The 23496-nt window shown below is 35.9% G+C and overlaps 1 protein-coding gene across 2 annotated transcripts in view; it reads left to right on the forward strand.

Annotated features, from left to right (window-relative positions):
• The window catches only part of chrnb5a (cholinergic receptor, nicotinic, beta 5a), a 30953-nt gene extending 19967 nt beyond the window's left edge, over positions 1 to 10986 (forward strand). The window contains exons 2-6 of one of the 2 annotated variants that reach the window (XM_067441725.1): positions 488 to 633; positions 3411 to 3455; positions 3689 to 3798; positions 6853 to 7813; positions 9535 to 9681. In XM_067441725.1, coding sequence (XP_067297826.1) covers positions 488 to 633; positions 3411 to 3455; positions 3689 to 3798; positions 6853 to 7813; positions 9535 to 9681 — 1409 coding nt within the window. Of the gene's footprint in view, positions 1 to 487; positions 634 to 3410; positions 3456 to 3688; positions 3799 to 6852; positions 7814 to 9534; positions 9682 to 9894 lie in introns of those variants that run through there. The other variant, XM_067441724.1, reaches the window with a different exon arrangement.
• Positions 10987 to 23496: the final 12510 nt, after the last annotated feature.

Here is a 23496-nt window from a genome sequence, read left to right on the forward strand (position 1 = left end):
CTCCCTACGCAACATTGGTGGGCTTATGAGTTATGATAGGATAAGATGCATATAAAAATTATTCTGACATGTTTGTGTTTTTGCTCTGCAGTGAAAGCAGATTACATACAGCTTAGCAGACATTTTTGGCCTTTATATATATATATATATATATATATATATATATATATATATATATATATATATATAAATATTATTTTTGAAAAGCAGTCATCGTTTTAGTCTATTTATAGTAATAATAATTGTAATATAGTAATTTCTAAATAGTCAATTTAACACAGTGGGCTGTTCTCTTAAAGTCAGATGTCAGAAATCAAAGGATTTCAGAATAAGCTGTTTTGGCTGTTTATTTTCAGTAAATGTCTTACAATCTTTAATCAAGGAAAGTTTGATTTGTCATGAAATAATCCATTTGCCATATATTGATCTTCAACCTATTTTTTTCTCTCATGTTGATCTGTTTGTGTGTGTGTGTGGTGTCTGTTAGTGTCTCTTGCTGCTGATGCGGAGGAGAGGCTGGTAGATTTTCTGCTTGGTCCTGAGCGCTACAATAAACTTATCCGGCCTGCGGTCAATAAGAGTCAGCAGGTCACTATTGGCATCAAAGTCTCTCTTGCACAGCTCATTAGTGTGGTAAGTGTTTCTCATACACAGACAGCAACCTTAAAACATTAGAGCAAAAAACGACTGACTCCAAACTTTTAACTGGTAGTGTATGTAATATTTATATTTAAGGGTGCATTCACACTTGTCATGTTTTGTTTGATTAAAATGAACCCTGGTGCGATTGCCTGGCTAGTGCTGTTCATTTGAACATATGTGAACGCTGCCATCCAAACCCTGGTGCACACAAAACAAGCGGGCCGAGACCACTAAAAAGATGAGTCTCGGTCCGCTTCCAAAAGAACTCTGGTGTGGTTCAATTGATATACTAACGCAACACGGACCAAAGACATGTAAATGAACCAAAAACAGGAAGTAATATCACAAGATGCGACGCTACAAGTTAGCTGATTTGACGACGCGGAAAGATTGGTGTATTCAAAATGAGTAGAGGGCAAACGTGGAGCAAAGAGGAGGTAAAGTACCTCATCAATATTTGGTCTGACGAGCATGTTTCGAAAATGCTAGAAAAATTGCACAAAAAGCATATGGTTCTTCTCATCAACGGACCTGATGTGTTGCCCACCCAGATGACAGAACTGTTGTCTCTTTTGCAGCAGATCTTCGTTTCTGCAACGGAGGAAATTCTGGTGCTGTTTTGAATGTTTTGAACATTTTATTAGCTCTTTGTGAGTTCTCAGCATGTAAAAATAAAACCATATACAAAACCACATGAAATAGTCGCATTTAATCCAGCACACAGCATTTATTTTTATTTTTATGTGCAGTAAGCAAGCTCCGTCACGAAATATTCATCATAAAAGTCAACCAATCAGATTGTGATCGTATCCCTATGCCTTTGGTTCGGTAACCTTAGGTTCGCTGTTAAAAATGCCAGTGTAAATGCTAAGCCGACCAGGGCAATTTTTTTTCTTTTTTCGGACCATATAAAGCAAACAAACCAAACTACAAGTGTGAACATCTAAGCAATCTTAAATAAAAAAAATATTTCTGTCCCCAGATTTTTTAATGGTATCCAGAGCAACTTAAAAAAGTTTTATCTGTGTTTTTTTCACAGACATTTTTTTATATTGTAATTGATATATATATATATATATATATAAGTTACAATATAAAAAATGTCTGTGCTAGTGCATTTAATGTTCATGTTAGGCATATGCATTAAAGCTGTGGGGCAGCAGTAGGATGCCCTTGACACATTAGAGACCTAAAGTACATTTAGACTGACAGGTAAATTCACTTTGACACTCTGTTCTAACCAGGCATAATGCCACAAAGTGACAAGCAACAAAACAATTTGTTTCTATATTTGTCTTGTTACACTGTGTATTCCCACCCACTGCAAAATCTAATTTGTTGAACTCTGTGCTTTAGACAGCTGTATATTATACAGCAAATATATTCTGACTTTCACTCTCTGTGAGGACGCTGGAACCCTGCCGCATCATGTCTGGTTAGGACAGTGTTAGTGCTCACACGGGTAATGCAAATTTGAATGTGGTTTGTGTCATATCGTGATTCCAACGTATCCTTATCACTCCACCCAATAATAGTTTTTTTTTATTGTAATTAATTACATGATGTACAGATTACTTAATTTATCAAACACATAAACTGTAGAAAATTATGGACGTAGTGTCCGTGACATCACCCATAGTATTCTGAAGACAGTTTTGAAGCGGGTCGAGCTGGCCGTTGCCATCTTGGCAGCATGTCATCGTGCGTCATGCCTGGATAACTTAAAATAGGCAAAGAGGCGGGACCTGGGTGAAGCTGAGGTGACGTGATGACTGCAGACAAACGACAATCCACCTGTCACTCAAAGTGGCCACACCCTTCATTATGCAGAAATTTAAGGCTTTATATAATATAAACAAATGAGTTATAAAAAACATTCACCCCCTATCAGTTGTCATGAAGGACAAAATTAGCCATATAAACCAAAACCACAATTTGTACCAGGTTGTAAACATGTTTTTTTTTCTGCTGTAAAGTTGGTCATTTTAACATGGGGCTCAATGAGGCTCCCTTCTGAAGCCTGTCCCTAGTGGCCATTCGATGAATTGCAGTTAAAGTCACTTCCAAATTGGCTTTAAGAGAAATTGGGGGAGGTTGTCGCTTGATCAAACATCTAATTTGGCTCAGAAATGACCTCAAAAGATAATGTAAAGTCATTATTGTTAAATGAGAAAAGCATCATATAGACATTACAAAAAGTAGCTTTAGAAAGAAATATGTTATTTTAAATCAACAGAAATTCAAATGTTTGAGGTCAGTAAAAGAAAAGAGAAATTTAGTAATGTATCATTATTTTATTATTTCATAGAATGAAAGTCAATGGTAATCAAAACATTTTGGCTACCAATATTCTCGAAAATATGCAGAAAAGAAAGTCTTTGTGTAAGGGTTAGTTCACCCAAAAATGAAAATTCTTTCATTAATTAATTACCCTCATGTTGTTCGACACCCGTAAGACTTCCGTTCATCTTCGGAACACAAATGTGCACAAAGGTGAAACAAAGGTCTTGCAGGTCTCGAATGACATGAAGGTAAGTCATTAATGACAGAATTTGCATATTTGGGTGAACTAACCTTTTAACTATATGAATATAAGACATAAACTCATACGCATTTTTACAACACAATATCTTGAATTTTAGGGGCATCCTGAATTCTGTATTATAGGCTACATCAAGCAGAGTTGTTGCCCTGCATGTTCGTCACCAATCAACTGTATAAAGATTCCAGCCCTAATTCAAACACATGCAATGTTCTTTGTTTTACAGAATGAAAGGGAACAAATCATGACAACGAATGTGTGGCTGACTCAGGTAAGCTCACCTGCTATGTCTGTGCACTCATCTAGATAGTGTTATAAAACACAGTCAAATGAGCTGTCCCATACATGAGTGCACACACAGCATGTAGCAGATTTGAGTCGAAATTTAACCGTAGTTCACTTTTAGGTCATTTCTGTTGTGTGATGGAAAATTTCAGTTTCCAAGTGAATGCATTTAGCCTATTTTTTCAATAGGATTTACAACCACATGTACTTTTTCTGTAGGAATGGAATGACTACAGACTGGTGTGGGATCCGAATGAGTACGAGGGTATCAAAAAACTACGAATACCATCGCAGCACATCTGGCTCCCTGATATAGTACTCTATAACAAGTATGCCTACCTGTGACTATATATAAAAATGCAACAATATATATCGTAGATAGTGACAATCTGTATTGTGCATAGTTTACCCAAAATGATTACTGTGTGAGAAAAAATCCAAGTTTACAGAGTTATAGGTTCAGTACTAAATTAACTATATAATGTTGAATATAATGTATAATATTGCAATGGGGGAATGTTTGTGGGTCCTGATGATGCCAAATGTCTTATGTTACTAGTAAAATAGTTGGATTATACATACAGTAATATGGCAAAATATTATTCAATTTAAAATATATTTTAAAAAATGGCTAAGCAGCCATTACTTAATTCTTTAGTGTCACATTATACTTCAGAAATTATTCTAATATGCTGATTTGGTGCTTAAGAAACATTTCTTAGCATTATCAACAAAGAAAACAATTGTGGTTCTTAATATTTTTGTAAAAACCACAAAACAGTTTCTTTGATAAATAGAAAGTTTAAAATTTGTAATAGATTTTTTTGTAACAATGTCTTTACTGTGACTTTTCCTCAATTTTAAAGCATCCTTACTGAATAAAGAAAAATATTGCTGACCCCAAACTTTTGAACAATAGTATCAGCATTGATACTTGAGGATTTCTTTCTATTAGATGAGTAGTTTAGAAAATGTTTACTAACCCTGCCCACATTTCATTGACCACATTTATTTTATTTATATTTGGCCCCACTTTATATTAGGCGGCCTTAACTACTGTGTACTTTCATCAAAAAAAACATACAATGTACTTATTGCGCTATTATTGTATTGAAAAACCCTTTGGCTGATATTGAGGTGGGGTAAGGGTAGAGTTAAGGACAGGTGTGGTGGTATGAGTAAGTTTGGGTATTACTCAAGGGTGTTATGAGTAAGGGTGGGGTTAGGTGTAAGGGAAGTGCCAACTGTGTAATTACAAATGTAACTACAGAAATTAATTACATATGTAGTTACATGTATGTCATTTAACAAATGTTAGTACAATGTAAAAACAGGTATGTACAAGTGCATTGTATCAAATTATTAATTTAAATGTAAGTACATAGTTTAGGCCACCTAATATAAAGTGGGTCCATACATTTTTCTCTTTACAATAAAAACATGCAAGCTGAAGATCTGGTAATTATATTATAATTCCATAAGTAAAACACTTTCGCTGGAAAATGAATACATATACAATGTGGTCCATCTTTATTGTTAAGCACTGACATACTATACTTAGATTTAGTATAGCTATATGATAGTCAAGTCTCTGATGCGTATCACAACATCTGACGAATTAAAGTTTAATTAGGAATTGCTTGGAGCAGGAGCTTTGGAAACAGTTATTAGTACCTCACTAATGTGTGTTCGCAGTTGTTCTCAGCCATAAGCCATGTAAACTTTTGGGATGTTTAGAGGCTTTGATGCAGTCATTGTTTAGTGACAAACTCAGTACAACAAGCAAGCTGTCACTGTTCCAAGAGACTGGCTAATTATGCTAAAGAGTTGCCAAAAGCAAAAGCAGTCGCCTCCCTTGTTTCTGTTCTTTCAGGTCGTTTACATCTTCGCTCTTGACAAAGTTTCACAAGAATGAAGAAAAAAAATAAGATGAATGACAAACAAAAATGTTTAAACTATTTGATCTAGGTCAGATGTTCCTAGTGGAAGCATTGTGTGTTGTATAATCCCTATTTTAGCTGATAAAAATGGAGGATGCACTTGCACATGTTCATTGCTTAAATGGATAAATTGGGTAGGATGAGACTTTAATTTGCTTAAGAGGCATTTCCTCATGTAAAGAGACACTGGTGCATGTAATCCTTTGCTAAAATAAGCATTGTATTTCTATGCTAATTTTAATTAAAAAGCTGTACACTAATAATTTTCAAAGGGCACAGAAAAAGAGAGAGATCCTGGATTAAATATCTGTTAATTAATGCATATTAATCGGGAACTGTGTGTGAGGAGGCGTTCTCAATGTCTCATATACAGGTTTTTTTTTTTTTTTTTTTTTTACTGGGGGCTACAAGGAAGTGAATTCGAAGTGAAAAAAGGAAGCGAAAAAATATAAAGATGCTTACTAAATGCTTGGCAAACAAGGTTTTTGTTATTATACACATTACATTTTCTATTTAAATGTTAAGAATAATATTTTTTAACATATTCACAAAATTTTATATTTTCATCAATTGCTTTGTTTGATTGACTGTCATAATAAAAAAGAAAGAACATAAATGTATTCTTAGCAAAGCTACTAAAGTTATTCAATCAAAAGCAGTGAGTGATTTTCAGTTTTTCTTTTGTTTGATTCATATTCCCAGCATATTTAGCAGTAGCTACTGTATATTACGCTGCTTTCGCTTTAATACACATATCAATCTGTGTATTAATACACATATCTGGGCACATACCCATGTGCCTCCAAAAAGAATCAAAAGGTTAATGAATCAGTGAATCAGTCAATGTCACGGTCGCCAATGTCACGTGATTTCAGCAGTTTGGCACTTCAGAACTGCTGAAATTCTTATTATATTTATAAGATAAATTCTTATCTTAAATTGAAATTTAATTCTTTTTGGAGTCACATGGAGGAGAAGACAATGCTGAATAAAATCGTAGGTTTTTTATATTTTTGGACCAAAATGTATTTTCGATGCTTCAAGAGACTCTAATTAACCAACTGATGTCACATATGGACTACTTTGATGATGTTTTTATTAGCTTTCTGGACATGGAGGGTAAAGTGGGCATTGACTGCATTATGCTCTGGGACTAAAATATAAAATATCTTAAACTGTGTTCCGATGATGAGCGAAAGTCTTACGGGTGTGGAACGACATTAGGGTGAGTCATTAATGACATCAATTTCATTTTTGGGTGAACTAACCCTTTAAGAAGGGTGACCCTCGTAAAGGGATATTCACATTTGTCAATGGTTGGCATCAAAAAGTTACAAAAAACCCATTGCTGGTGAATGCATTTTGCGACTTTATCATACATTATACTTTTTTTTACAGTATACACTTGATCTATATTTATAATATATATTCTGTTTTTTACAGTGCAGATGGTGTGTATGAAGTATCATTTTACTGCAATGCAGTTGTCTCCAACACCGGTGACATTTTCTGGCTCCCTCCTGCCATCTACAAGAGCGCCTGTGCTATTGAAGTCCGTAACTTCCCCTTTGATCAACAGAACTGCACACTTAAATTTCGTTCCTGGACCTATGACCGCACAGAACTCGATCTTGTCTTGACGTCCGATTTTGCCAGTCGTGATGACTACACACCCAGTGGCGAATGGGATATTGTGTCTCTCCCTGGCAGAAAAAATGAAGACCCCAATGACATCACATACCTTGATATCACATATGACTTTGTGATCAGGCGCAAGCCTCTCTTCTACACAATTAACCTCATCATTCCATGCATCCTCATCACTTCGCTTGCAATTCTGGTTTTCTACCTTCCTTCAGACTGTGGGGAGAAGATGACACTTTGCATTTCAGTTCTTCTTGCTCTTACTGTGTTTCTGCTCCTGATTTCGAAGATCGTTCCACCAACATCACTGGCTGTTCCATTAATAGGGAAGTATCTGATGTTTACGATGGTGCTGGTCACATTTTCTATTGTGACGAGTGTGTGTGTGCTCAATGTGCACCACCGGTCTCCATCGACCCACCATATGCCCGAGTGGGTCAAGCGTGTATTCCTGCATAAGCTTCCCACTTTCCTTCTAATGCGACGACCAGGAAGGTCTAATGTACGGGAGAGGTTTCGAAGGAAACACCAGCAGAAATCGTTTTCCTCTGATGCAAAGAGCATAAGGTTGGATGGAGACTCGTTCTTCTTAGGTGATGACCCTGGACGTGTGTGCGGGGCTTGGAGGGTCGGCGACCTTCCAGAGGGGTCAGACTTCAGGCAGAGAGTTAAAGTCAGACATGACCCAGATGTGGATGAGGCCATCGAAGGTGTGAGGTTCATTGCTGAACATATGAGGATTGAGGATGATGATGAAGGGGTGAGAAGTGTTTTTGAATTTTATTGCTTGATTTACTTATTGAGGGTGCTACAAACACTCTGCCTTGCAAAATGTAATGTGTAATTGCATTATCATAATTTTTTTACTGGAATAAAGAGTACATATAGGGCCTACTTATTAAAATTTGTAGTCAAGTAGAGAGTAAAAGTTGACATATTTGATACTCAATAGTCAATCGTCAAAAAGATACGCAAGTACACTAACTAATCTATATTTACTCAAGTTAGTCATTCAAACCATTAATTAGTTAATAATTACTGTCGTTAATGATGTCACACAGCTAATAATACCTTCTGCTTATACACTCACCTAAAGAATTATTAAGAACACCTGTTGAATTTCTTAATGCAATTATCTAATCAACCAATCACATGGCAATTGCTTCAAGGCATTTAGGGGTGTGGTCCTGGTCAAGACAATCTCCTGAACTCCAAACTAATTGTCAGAATGGGAAATTAAGGTGATTTAAGCAATTTTGAGCGTAGCATGGTTGTTGGTGCCAGACGGACCGGTCTGAGTATTTCACAATCTGCTCAGTTACTGTGATTTTCACACACAACCAGTTCTAGGGTTTACAAAGAATGGTGTAAAACATTAGTAAACATCAGTAAACATCAGTAAAACATGAAGCCACAACACACACAACCTTGAGGTGGATGGGCTACAACAGCAGAAGACCCCACCGGGTACCACTCATATCCACTACAAATAGGAAAAGGAGGCTACAATTTGCACAAGCTCACCAAAATTGGACAGTTAAGGACTGGAAAATGTTGCCTGGTCTGATGAGTCTCGATTTCTGTTGAGATATTCAGATGGTAGAGTCAGAATTTGGCGTAAACAGAATGAGAACATGGATCCATCATGCCTTGCTACCACTGTGCAGACTGATGGTGGTGGTGTAATGGTGTGGGGGATGTTTTCTTGGCACACTTTAGGCCCTTTATTGCCAATTGGGCATTGTTTAAAAGTCCACATCATTTCTAGCAAGAAGCTATTCTTCTAACCACAGGTCAAGAGATGTTATTCTGACTACATAACTTGCTGTTTGCAATTGTTTGTTAGCTTTATGGATTGGGGATAGACAGAATCTTTGTAATGTGCAAAAATTACTTGTCACCATAGTTGGTAATGATGCTTTTGGTAAATACAGCCAGTTTTTACCAAAAGCATAATTTTGTGGAGTCCAAATAGAAAATTAACGACTCTTCCTTTTTAGTGAAACAAAAACATACAACACAACCATTGCATGTCAGTTATTTTTAGTAAATCAAAAACATGCTGCTGAACCAGCATAGTCTGATTCCCGAACAAATCACTCTAATGAGTCTCTAATTTTGTTGAATCAAACACAAACAGCTTACAACTAACCATAGGATTTAATGAATTAATTCAGTATAGTTACTGTCTAGCTGTTCATATGACAAAGTAGTAAAAGATGCACATTTTGTCAGTAGATTTTTATGATAATAATTAATGAAAACTGTTTTCACATTTTGCTTCTTTAGTATTGTTGTGTACAATAATGTATTTATAAATATTTATTACTGAAATTACCTCATTAATTGTTAACTCATTAAAAGTTGATCCCAACTATTTATCCCTTACAAATACCGAAAATGATAATTAATGGAACCATTAAAAAAGTGCAGTTGTAATTAATGTGTTTTTTATTTTATTTGATTGTATGTGTCATGCAGATCATTGAGGACTGGAAGTATGTAGCCATGGTGATCGACCGGCTCTTTCTCTGGATTTTTATCCTGGTGTGTGTCGTCGGCACACTCGGACTCTTTGTTCAGCCTCTCTTTCAGAGCTACAACACCCCCGTGGCAGAGGAAGTGTGAGTCACCTCTTTCTTTCTCTGCTTCTTCTCTTTAATTCATGATAGAGGAGTATTTGGAGGCCAGTGCCTTCCTCAGTTTTGTAAACTTCATATGCATTTAACAATAGCGTCACCTTCAGTTTGGAAAAGTTTTCTGACTTTTACTTATGCTTCTTTCTTTTCCTCCCTGCCTTTCCTATGGTGTTCTTCTCTTTCCTTTGTCCTCCTTTTGCAGATTTGGGGATTTCTAAAATATTTGCTGAATGATCCTGTGATTTTTGGACATACCAGTTGACTGAGATTTGACATATCACAAACACAAATCCTTACCATTGATTAGCAGATCATAACCATTGTGGGGCAAATTCACTAAACTGATGCACCATTAGCTTTGGTGTTTCAGCGCAAACATGAATTGTATTCACCAACCACCCTCAATCCAGTTTAAGCTGGTACAAAGTAGCATTTTGCATTTAAATTCATTATTAAATTCACAACCTTTCTATGCAATTTATTAGGCTTCTTATAGAATGTGTATTAAAAAATGAGTGCTGTGTGCCTGGTACAATTAGCATTGTGCTATATCAACCTATCAACCTATTATCAAAGCTGTAAACACAATTTTATGTAAACCAGATTCACATTTTATTGAACGTGATAGCAGTAAATTATCAAATGATGACTAATTGGAGTAGAGTGTTATAATAAGCCATAAAATCAGACTTGATTTTAATAATTCCTTTAGATTCAAATGAACACATCAGCCCGTTTAATTCCTTGTTAGTGTGTCACATGACAAACTACACTTCCCATTTCACTCTCAAAGCTATAAACCAATGAGCCTGTTTCTTTAGATAATATTTTCTCATTTGAACAATAATAGCATCATATGACAGCTGTCAGTGCCACAGTGTTGACATCTTTGCAGCCAAATTGTTGTATAACTATAGTATTGATATGTTTTATGTAGTGTTCACTTTTATATTTTTTCAAGGCACACAGTCACTTCTATCAAAGAAGGTTTACAGGGTTTCAAGAGCAGGATGATTATCAGAGACCTTGATAAAAGGACAAATTTTCTAAGATGTTTTTGTCCTTCTTGCTTGACCTCACACAAATGCATTGACACAAAAACTGTAGTTCACTCAATGTTGTTTGATATGAACATTTGATTAAAGGGTGTGGGTGGTATTCTGGATTTGAATTGCCTTAAAAGAAAGTTTCATGCTGTGATTGAAAAACACTTCACCACCACATTATGATCAATAGAGTTTTCAATCTAAGCATTGTAATTATAAAAATAATACAATAAAACTTTTTTCCTTCATTTCTTTTAGTGTGGCTCTTTATGTGACTGCAGGGTTTTTTTTAAATCTCGCTTCTGTTCCTTTCTTTCTCTTGTTCGGACATATTCGACCACATGAGCATCTACACAATGAAAGCAAGCTGGTCTAATGAGTTTTTGACTACTTCTGGAAGTGGTCGAAGGTTGACAAGCTCAAAATGTTTTAGACCCTGTTACACCTATATTTAACGTCAACCAATTGTTATCCGATAGCTAAGTGGGGGCTCTGGGCATTTTCCAGGAATCACAGGAGTAAACAAAGGCAGTGTAACGGAAACCAAAACTAAACAGAGCAGGGAAACAGAAACAAAGGCAAACAAAACAGAACATCAAAAAATGAGTCCATAACCATGACAAATATATGTCTTAGTAACATATTAAAATGCTTGGTTTTATGATCAAAGATCTGTAGTTTCATTTTGAGGGGTACAAAATAATTCAATGCAATACAAGAATGATTGAGAGAAAAAATTTAACATTTAAACAAACAACCATTCCTCAGAAGCCTGATGTAGCACATTTAATATAGACATTTTAACGGGGTTGTTTTTTTGTTTGTTTTTTTACTATTTATGAATAATCAAGTAAACCTACGTTGCTTCAGTCCAGTAAGTGTTCATTTAGAATATTACTCATAATATTATTCCTGTGTTTAAATGATAAAAATCATTAAACATTTCACAGCAAAAACACATTTACCATGGCCTTGTTTTTTTTTTCTTCAGCAAAGTGATGGGGCCTTATAATTTTGCATATTAAATATGAAATAATTGGCTTTATGGGGTTAATTATGGGATACTGTCATGGTCTGGCTTCCAGGAATAGCTGATGTTCTAACTGAAAGGCGAATGGCGGTTGATGAGCCCTGAGCAGTGATGCTATCTGAAATGTAGCCTTTGTTACAGAAAACAGCGCTATGAAAATGCCTAAATGTATTTCTAATGATCATTGAATTTGCGAGAAAGCAAGACTGGGATCCCTGCCAACAGGCAGCATGCTAGACAAATTAACCATCTAAGTGAAAATTGGTACCAGAGTTTGACCCAATGAGACAAAATCCAAAACTGGAATGCATCAAATCTGTCCTCACATCCATTAAAAGCAGAAAGGATCTATTATTTTCCTTTGTCGGTCTTGCAATGTGTGTTTATAAATGACTTCAATTGTTTACACGTCTTTTTCTATCTTTAAAATCCACAAAGTATTCCTGTAAATGAACACGAGTAAGCCTTTATGTACTGTATGTTGTGTGTCTGCACAACAGAGACAGTGTCTTCATTAAAGGTCTGTTCTGATGCCTGCGAGGTCTGTTCTGATGCCTGCATTCATCTTTCCATTGCTTCTCTCATTGTGAGTTGTTGAATGACAACATAAAACATAAAAGACATAATGGAATGTCCTCTTCTCGACTCATCTGTATGCTCCCGCAGTCACGTCAACAAATTACACCCACTTCCCAAAGTGGACATAAAACATTGTATTGTTATAATCTCTGTCAGGTATTTATAACATCCAGAGAAGACTCACAAGAAGCTGCTCATGTGGTAAATATGCACTTAAGCTGGCTGACTAAAAATAAATTGAAATAAGGTGAAAATTAGATCTATAAAAAAAAATTATTATGGCTGTAAGAATGAAAAAAATCCATGAAATATGCTCTTTGTTGAGAGACCGTATTTTGTATATACCTATCTATTTATATATTTTATTTGCACATATATTTTCAGCTGTCCATAGCAATGATGTCGGGGGAAGATTTAACATGGTGGAAACTTCATTGCCTCAGCAGAGACAGCCGTTGTTGTCAGCAATGCTGCTGATCAGCAGAAATGCTCTTCAATTGCTTATAGTGTGCTGAGATATCGACGTCGGTCATATTTACTGTCAGACTCTCACATATGCACTGGTGCACTCTGAAGTGTGGAGAAAGGAGGGATGTGTTTGTTGGTTACAGTGAATCTTGAAATAAATATATACCATGTGCAACATTATTATTATTAAGTATGTGATCCAAATATAGTAGTAATTGTGTGTGTATGGGGGCTGACCTTTGAATGAGGTTGTATTGTTTTAGGGAAAATTTTATTTTATTATTTATTCATATTTCTATGCTCACTTAGATTTTTAGCACTACTATTTTGATTGATTGATTGGTTGGTTAGTTGATTGATTAATTACTGATTACTGGATTTTTAGGAATTAAATATTCTCACTAAAAAAGTGTATAAAAGTTCACAAAGCCTCCGGAGCTCTTAGATTATTCTAGAATGTTTGCTTTAGTTTAGAATGTGGCATTTCTGGGCTTGTTTTGACATAATTTTCAGTGCAAACTGCTTGGCCCTTCAGCCAAACCAGTCTTCTGCAGCATTGCCAGACGGCTCTTTACCTGTTGTTTTGCTCCGATTTTACTACTGGAATACTGCCTATCTTAAAATGTTGATGGAGTGAAAGAGAGAATGAGAAAGAGAGGAAAAATTAAGAAACCACTGTGACAAAGTAAACTATAAATATCATTAGATTGGGGTAATCTGAGGAGGGAATGCCACACAGAGACAGACAGACACACACACACACACACACACACACACACACACACACACACAGAAATATACACATAATTTCATTAGCTTGTGAGCCTCTCCCAGATATCTCTCATTAAATATTGTCTTAAGGTCGCACGTCCCCAGAGGCTTATGGAGAGACTAGCTGTGCTTGCGTTTGATCACTCTTGCTGCCATTGAAGATTAAAAATAAGAGAGTGCAGTGACGTTTACTGCTAACACTAACCACACACCACTGTCATTTTCAAAACAAATACATAAGGACTCCTTAACAGTCTGTTAGGACTCTAGTCTAGACACAATGTCAAATTTACAGGCATGCCTAGGATTAGATAATTTCTGCCTTTTTGCTGTACTTTTGCTTGATTTAAAAAAAAAAAAAAAAATATATATATATATATATATATATATATATATATATATATATATATATATATATATATATATATATATCAAGAATAATTACATTCTTACATTCTCTCAAATTTAAGAAATCTCCATTTAAATGTCACATATTTATTATGACATTTAGAAAATAATCACTTTAGTTTATTCAACTTAGTAAACAATATTTTTAAAAATGTTTCACACATTTTTCAGACATTTCCACAATGTCATTTCCAGCACAAACTCTGTGGCTGACTTTGACTTGCTAAGGCTAACTTCATATCTATAATTTTATAAATTATAAATAAACATGCATTTATGTTTCATAAATGACAATTGTCACAGGTTGTGTATTTTTTGACAATTACATTTTGACTGGAATAATGCATTTTTTATTTTTTTATTGTAAGCACCATAAAATGTAATATATTATAGAAAGTATTTTGAAGCATGTTGGTAACCAAACAGTTTTGGATTCCATTGACCTCAGATATGGATGAAAAACACTAATATATCTCAAAATATTTTGTTTCACAGAAAAAAGAAATCAATATGTAGGAATGACATGAGGGTAAAAAATGATCTTATTGGCATTAATTATCCCAACTATCCCTAAATATCCTGAAATTAACTGCCATTGATATATCATTTCAGAAAAGACGAACTCATGTCACAAGTAAGTAAGTCACTGCCAGTATATCTCTTTACACATTCTTCACTATAAGACGTTTATGGTGAGGTTCACTCTAGTAGCCCATGGCAATACAAAATGTGAGTGAGAGGTAGAAAAAGGGGACAGAAAGAGGAAATCCACTTTACCCCTGGACTGTCACAGCCAGTAAAAGTCATGGTAGCCTCTGCGCTTCCTGTAAGCTGGTTAAAGACTTGCTATACTTGGGGCAATAGACTCTGAGTCACTTTATTATGTAGCTGCAAGATTGTATTTGTCTTTCTGTGTCTCAGTATGTGTTTGTAGTGTAATGTTGTTCTAACAACGATTCAGCATGTTAAATCGGTGAAAACAAGCTCTGACAGACACCAACAGACTCCGACAGGGGTAACCAACTGACCCGACAAAACGTGATGAGGTGTCTTTGCCGCCTGTCTGTGCACTGTAAATTGGCCTTTAGAGGAGAATAACGGCATGGCTTCTCTCATTACTAAGCTGACCTATAAGAATGGATATTCAAATGATGTAACATTTATACTGTATATCGATTGTATAATTATACATTCAGTCCATTACTCAAGCTACATACAGAATACAACATAGATGACATATCAAATGTTGAAACTGAAATTTTTTATTATTTTAAGGGAAAAATAAGTTGATTTTAAATTTCATGGCATCAACACATTTCAAAAGTTAGGACAAGGCCATGTTTACCACTGTGTGGCATCCCCTCTTCTTTTTAAAGCAGTCTACAGTACAAACGTCCGGGGACTGAGGAGACAAGTTGCTTAAGTTTAGGAATAGGAATGTTGCCCCATTCTTGTCTAATACAGGCTTCTAGTTGCTCAACTTAGGTCTTCTTTGTCGCATCTTCCTCTTTATGATGCGCCAAATGTTTTCTATGGGTGAAAGGCTGGATCTAGACTGCAGGCTGGCCATTTCAGTAGCCAGATCCTTATTCTATGAGGCCATGATGTTGTAATTGATGCAGTTTGTTGGAAAATGCAAGGTCTTCTCTTCACTGAAAGAGACGACGTCTGGATGGGAGCATATGTTGTTTTAGAACTTGGATATGCCTTTCAGCATTGATGGTGCCTTTCCAGATGTGTAAGCTGCCCATTCCACACGCACTCATGCAACCCCATACATTCAGAGATGCAGGCTTCTGAACTTAACGTTGATAACAACTTGGGTTGTCCTTGTCCTCTTTAGTCTAGATGACATGCGTCCCAGTTTTCCAAAAAGAAATTTTGATTCGTCTGATCACAGAACAGTTTTTCCACTTTGCCACAGTCCATTTCAAAAGAACCTTGGCCTAGAGAAAACGCCTGCGCTTCTGGATCATGTTTAGATATGGCATATTTTTTGACCTGTAGTTTTAGCCAGCAACGGCGAATGGCATGGTGGATTGTGTTCACCAACAATGTTTTCTGGAAGTATTCCTAAGCCCATGTTGTGATTTCCATTACAGTAGCATTCCTGTAAGTGATGCAGTGCCGTCTAAAGGCCCAAATATTACATGTATCCAGTATGGTTTTCTGGCCTTGTTCCTTACACACAGAGATTGTGGCCTGCAGTACAAGGAGCCATGAAGCCTGGCCTTATCCAGGTACCTAATAGGAACCTTTTATATCATGTTCGTTTTGCAATCTCACTAGTTCTGAAAAGTTCTGATAAAACTTCCATTAGTTGGCGGAATTATGAGTTTGTGTTGTTCCAGAGAGGTGTGTTAAGGGCGGGCTTTAGTGAAGCAATGCAGAGCTTCTAGTCTGACAGTGGAAATGCAGTGTGGTTTTGGGCTCAGTGCTACAGGACCAAGGCTATTAGCACGGCTCGTTGAAAGCCCTGACTCACACTGGCCCGACAGTGGAAACGTGGCTAATGATAAAAATAGGACTGGACTAGGAAGGACACAGGGGTGCTGTCCTATGAACATCATAGGAAACACCATACTTCAGTTCACAAAAATATAAATATATATCTTATATTTTTACAAAATTAATAGCCTTGTAAAATGACTATCGTTTTAACTTATATGGTCCAAAATGCCCTGATGGAGTTTTGGTTCCTTGCCACTGTCGCCTTTGGCTTGGCTTGCTTAGTTGGGGACACTAAAATTATGATCAAAGTTATTCAACTAATTATACAAATAAAATGTATGAATTAGTTTTTAATTAATTCTATAAACTATAATACAGATCTGCCAACATTTTCGCTATATAAATTAAAATAAGCTGATAACATCACTGTTTTCTCGAGAACGACACTACAGACAAATCTAATTTTGTTGCAATATTATCCTGTTTGACACTGTGAAGCTGCTTTGATACAATTGTGATTGTAAAAGTGCTATATAAATAAAGTTGATTGATTGATTGATTGATTGATTGATTGATTGATTGATTGATTGATTGATTGATTGATTGATTGATTGATTGATTGATTGATTGATTGATTGATTGATTGGTGACGTTTGCTAGAAGGATCGAGTGAACGATCTAAGCAAAGTATCTACGGATGTATTTTGTAATACACTATTTAGTTTGGTATGGTTCTTGGAGTTTCCTATTGTTACTGTACTAGCATCTTGCGTTATCTAGACAATGCTGTCTCTCTAAGAAACTTTCATTTTAATCAGAAATTGTTTAAACAGTCAATAAGTGGATAAATCGCTACTTACTGCTTGCAGGAATACAGTTGTGATTGCCCCTTTCTTCAGTTTAAGACGCTGAGTGAAGCTTGCTTGAAATGGGCCGAACAAACGAACAATCTTGAATTCAATTGTTGTGGTATCAGAATATAAACATCAACCATGACTGTTGACATTTTTTATCTGTGGGAAGGATATGTAAAGTCCTCAGGTCTCCTGAACAGCCTGGAACATGAAGTGTGTCCATGAGAGCAGCCTGATGTACCTGATGATTCGCTCCATTTCCGCCTGACAATGAACATGTTTGGACAGATGCAAATGTTGGGGGCGTGCATATAAATAATCCCCAATGCTTGCGTCACGGTTGGCGTTATGTTCAGAAGCACTTTTTTTTCCGTGGAGTTTTGGATTCACGAGATTTACATAAGATGTAGGAGGCAATGATGTTTGAGACCTACAGTATGTGATGTCCATGTACTGAACTCTTATTATTTCACCATGGCAGGGTTAATTAAATATTTCATTCTTGGGCACCTTTAAGTCTTAGGGTCAGAAAAAAAGCCAACAGCACCATAAGTTCGGGAAGGTTCCAAGAAAAATCCTTCTCGCTCATCCAAAAACAAACTCCAATATATTCAGTTGTCAGACACGACTGGAACTTTAAACGGGTCTGGCTTCTGTGGTCAGATGAAACTAAAAAAAAATTTTTTTTTGGCTGCAAACCCACTAGAAGGCTTTGGTTCTAACGAGGATAAAAAGTACCCCATGCCCACAGTTAAAAATACTGCTGAATCTTTAATGTTGTGGGCCTATTTTTTTCAGTTTTTTTGCTGGAGGTCCTGGACTTTTTGTTCAGATACATTGCATCATGGATTCTATCAAATACCAACAGGTAAAAAATCGAACCTGACTGCTCTGCTAGAAATCTTATAATGGGCTGTGGTTGGATCTTCAGTCATGACAATCGTGGCGAGGTGGATGAGCGAGAGACATGGGAGGATCAAAGTAGACCTGCAGGCCTCTCATGCAGGAGCTCGGAGGCATATGAGGACGAGCAACACTGGTGCCGGAGGAGAGGACCAGTCCTGTACGTTATGTTTCATTTATCTGTGTACACGGCAGTCGTCTGTGAGGGGCTGCCCGCGTTACTCTCATTTTGTTTATTTATTTATTAAAGTCATTGTTGAACGTTCGCTGTTTCTGCCTCCTTCTTCCCATATCTAAGAACTAACTATTTTTTCAAAATCTGAAAAAATCTGTTTTTGATTTGTATGATGCCTCCTGCAATTTAAAGGCCGTTTAGTAAAACAATGCTGTTCTGATAGCCTGACAAGTCAGACCCACATCAAGATGTTGGTCTGGAGACTCACCATTTGCAGGGTTTAATCCAAGGGGCGGGATAAACGGTTGTCTTTTAAACTCCCTTGTGCGCAATAGGATAGCGCTTCAACCAACCAGAACTATGTGAAGTGGAGCTCATTGATAGATTAAACATTCGCTGTATTCAGCAATACTCCGAACACATCTTCCCTTTTTAAGAATGACTTCAGGTCTGTTCTTTGTTCTTTTCTCAGAGAAAAACTTAACTCCAAGTCTTCCAGTCGCGGTCACAGCTGATTCGAAAGGCCTCCGTTCGCCAGCTTCTGTGTTTTCTAGTAGCACACAAGCGCAACTCTGCAGTCACTATGTTAAGCCCTGCCCGCCGACTCTATACACGATGTGATTGGCCCGACCAGAGTTTGGTTTTTACAGCTCAGAAGGGTATTGAGAGTTGCTAGACGACACTCGTTGCAGATTAGATTTGCTGCTGCTAGGGTGCGTCTAGATTTCTAGGCTACTATTCTGATGCTTTTCCTTGAATTTGCAGTGCACCGTATCTGACAATTACATCACTCCACACTGCTACTGAGAGCTTTAGACTACCTCATGTCTGAGAGTTGTCGTCCGTTTTCAGTATTGTAATGAGCTATTTTAAGAATGGTAACTGTAATGTTATTATTGCTAATCTTACACTACTAGCTACAGTAGTAAAACTAGTTATATCATAACTGCAATGTGTTTACTGCCAACACTGTTTGAGAGTCCCAACTGTTATTACATGGCTATTAATTCCAAACACTCACAGTGTGAACGTATAGCCTTGAAAAAGCCAACCCGGACAATATCAGTCAGTAACTGGTTACAATGCTAGTTCTGAGTCACCCAAAAGATTTTTGTATTTACCAAGATCTTGACATGAGCCGTTGGTTTAGGGTTGTCTGAGGCTGTGATGGCGGTCTCTGCTTTTTCTGGATTTCTACCCAACACCGTGCCAGCGATGCACCCATAATGGATGATTGTGATTCCAGATATTCCTGCTAGTATAGTGAAGAATAAAAGCACTCAGGTATATTCATCTAGGTAATGCAGATGTGTCAGGTGAATAATTTACAAGGTCATAAAAGTTATATTGGGGAATGCAACTTTATTTTTCTATTTTTAATATGCGCTTGAAGATGACAATCCTGTTCCAGAGAGAGAAGAAGCTTTTAAAAGAGTGTTTGGGATACGGCGGGGTGGGTGAAGACTGGAGGTACAGGAAAAGCAGACACACAGATTTGAGAGGGAAGGATAGAGAGAGACGAGAAAAGAGTGAGACGTTCATGGCTCTGTGAGTCACTACGTCTTGCTTTTAGGAAGCCATGAATTAAAGATGGAGAAAAGATGAAAGGAAAAGAGAGAGAAAAAATCCACAGCTGATTTATGATGGACACATCACCCATGACCTATTCTTTTCGATCTTCTTCTGAATCCTGAAGGTGAAGGATGTAAATGTTACGTTTAGTAAAATTTAACACTCAATAAAAAATAAAACAATTTTCATACAGATATTAAATCAACTCCTTTAATTGTTATTGTTGTCCAGTGTTAATATAGTATTATTTATAGTGTTGTTAAATTGATTAGAAAAGTCATAGAAAAAAGGTGTATACTTTATATATATAATATATAATACTATTTTAATTTTATATGCTTTTCTTGTTTTTATTTAATTAAATATTTTTATATTTATACTTAGCTTTATTTTTAGTTCAATTTAGTTTTAATAATTTTTGAACTTCAACTTTAGTTTTTGATTTAATATTTCACTTTTATTTCAGATTTTTACATTTTTAATTAATGAACCTTTTTGGGTTACACTAGTCCACTTAAACATTCTGGTAACTATAAGTAACTTTGCAACTACATGTCAACTAACTCTAACTAACTTAGGTGTTAGGGTTCAGGTTAATAGAATAAGTTGAATTGTAGTTGCAAAGTTACTTATAGTCAGTACAATTTCTGTTGAGGGACCAACAAAATAAAGTTTTAGTAAATATTAATCAGACAGTCCACAAATACTCTAAAGACAGTTAGTTGACGTGTAGTTGCAAAGTTACTTATAGTTAGTAGAATGTCTAAAGTGGACTATCAAAATAAAGTGTTACCCATTTTTGATACTTTTAGTTTCAGTTTTAGTTATTGTAAACTAAACAGAAAAACCGCAGAAGTGTTCTCAGATCAACATACAAAAGTTAGCTTCCACATAATAAAATACACAATAAAACAATAAAGTACATTGAAAGTGTGTCCTTAAGTGGCAAAATGCCTCTGGATGTCTGTTAAGCAACCGTAACAGGATTAAAAGTTTCAGATTTAAACACTATACACATGGTAAACTATACTGCTTTTGCATTATGTAACTCAATTTGTGTTGTCATTATTTTGCAGTTAGAGATGCAGTGCTCATGGGGATGCAGGCTGGAGTCATGTTTCCATTCTCTCTCTCTCTCTCTCTCTCTCTCTCTCTCTCTCTCTCTCTCTCTCTCTCTCTCTCTCTCTCTCTCTCTCTCTCTCTCTCTCTCTCTCTCTCTCTCTCTCTCCAATAGTTGCCTGTCACCACTCACTTTCTTGTCTAATTGAAGTCAAAGATCTACAAATAATGTATTACAAAGGCAAAAAGCTACAAAGTATCAACATTACTTGCCAACCCTAAAGTAACACAGGTCTGATTAGTCAATTTATGTTAACAGACAGATACACTTCCCTTTAAAAACAGGGAAAGCTTAATAGACATTGCTTTGACCACAAATCATTGTTTAGCACCATGGACAGCGACAGTGCTGTAGCATAAATTCTCCCATAGTATAGAAAAAACTATCCTGGATGCATACACACAATAATTCTGTGCTGCACACACTTTTAATATCCCATTATCTAATTTCAAAACCATGGAAAGGGATTTTGCTGCTAAATTGTGGGTTAACAGAAATTAGTAGAATTTTATATAAAGACTGTAGTCTTGATATTAGCTCATTTAAATCATAATAAATATATCCATCCATCCATCCATCCATCCATCCATTTGTCTATCCAATCTCTTTGAAATAAATTATCTTTATTGGCATTAATGGTTTCATTAACATGCATGGAAATCCAAGTATTCCACAAAAAGTTATTCATAATGAAAAAGTTCTTTAGATTTTTAAATTGTTCTTCATATTTAAAAAAAAAGGGTTCTTTTAAAAACTGTTCACTGAGGGGAAATTTTTTTCTTCTTCTTCTTCTTTTCTACAGCATCGCTACAAACTCCACATTTTAGAACCTTTATTTCAAAGACTGTATGCTGATCATATGTTGGAAAGTATATGTTCTGTATTGTGCTAACATAAAGATGGGTCCAAAATAATGTGATATACGAATACTGCAGATTTGTTATAAATTATGAAATAAAATATCATGCATAGAATGTTTTGTCAATGAATATGACTGGTTTTTATTTATGGGGATGGGGGAAAGATAGAATATTGTATTTAATTAAATATCTGTTTACTAGTCCTATACATTTTGATGAAATAATTACCTGAATTTAAGCTGATTTATTTAACTGAAATGAAAATAACTGTGTGAGAAAATAAAAAATAAAAAAATAAAACCCTGATTGAACTAACAATTATGTAAAAACTGATACATGGCTTAGGCTCTAAATTGTTGCACCTGCTCCCTCTAGTGTATGCACACTGAGAGAGAGAGAGAGAGAGAGAGAGAGAGAGAGAGAGAGAGAGAGAGAGAGAGAGAGAGAGAGAGAGAGAGAGAGAGAGAGAGAGAGAGAGAGAGAGAGAGAATCAAGACAGATTGTTCCCATACTGCACATAAAATGAGTCAGAAATAGAATTACACATTTTAACCTTGTTCCCAAATTGTAAACAAATTAGGAATATCTTTTTTCAATAAAGAATTTCACTGCAAATCTAACATAAACAATCTCTTATACCTGTGGAAAAACAGAATGTGGAAAGGTAAATCCAAAAGGAAAGGGCAACGTATGGGACATGCAATAAATAAATATCTTTATTGTACATTAACATATTTAATGTTCATTAATGTTATTACACCAATTAAGCTAAAATAGAGAGCATTACCCAATAAACTGAAACAACTACCAACAATAAAATAAATACTACAACCTGAATAATACAGATAAGCATTATTTTTGACAAGGGTACATAACATGCACAACATATTTCTGTTTATCTTGTTATTATACAAAGACTTTAAATAAGGTCAAATGCTCTCACATGTGTAGAAACATCAGAATGCCCCTCTCCTCTCCCATTATCATCACAGCTCACATCAACTCAGCCATTTGTTGGGAAAACAATAATAGCACAACAACAGCTGCTGAGCCATGTGCGTCCCTCTGGCCTTTACATGCGTGTATATGCTTAAAAGTTAAATATTAGCTCACACAGATGAAAGACCTTTATCTTTCAGCTCTCTGGGATGCGTTTGTGTTTACTCTGTATAATGAAAGTGAGATTTAAACCACCTTTTCATAAACACTCCAGGCTTTTTTATAATGGGGGCTAAATTTAAACCATATTCTGGAGGCTTTTCCCACGGCACTTTGTTATTCACCTGCTGTAACCTGGAACTCTATATCAACAGCTCTTCTTTTAAAACTTGACACAAAACTTGATGTTACTCAGAAAGCCTCTTCAATGTGTGCAGAAGGGAAGTAAACCTCCTAAATAGAGGACACGTTTCTCTCTGATTTCCTGTGGTGTCTAGGGGATATGACAGTATGTTGTAAGAGTTATATTGTATACGTAAGTATGAGTATGTGTAACATGGAAATAGTTAAACTTTTTTTTTGTTGCTTTTCTTCGCAAAGATGTAACTGAATACTTTGGATTTGCTTA

Source organism: Pseudorasbora parva, chromosome 4 (genome assembly GCF_024679245.1).
Source record: "Pseudorasbora parva isolate DD20220531a chromosome 4, ASM2467924v1, whole genome shotgun sequence".
Classification (NCBI taxonomy): Eukaryota; Metazoa; Chordata; class Actinopteri; order Cypriniformes; family Gobionidae; genus Pseudorasbora; species Pseudorasbora parva.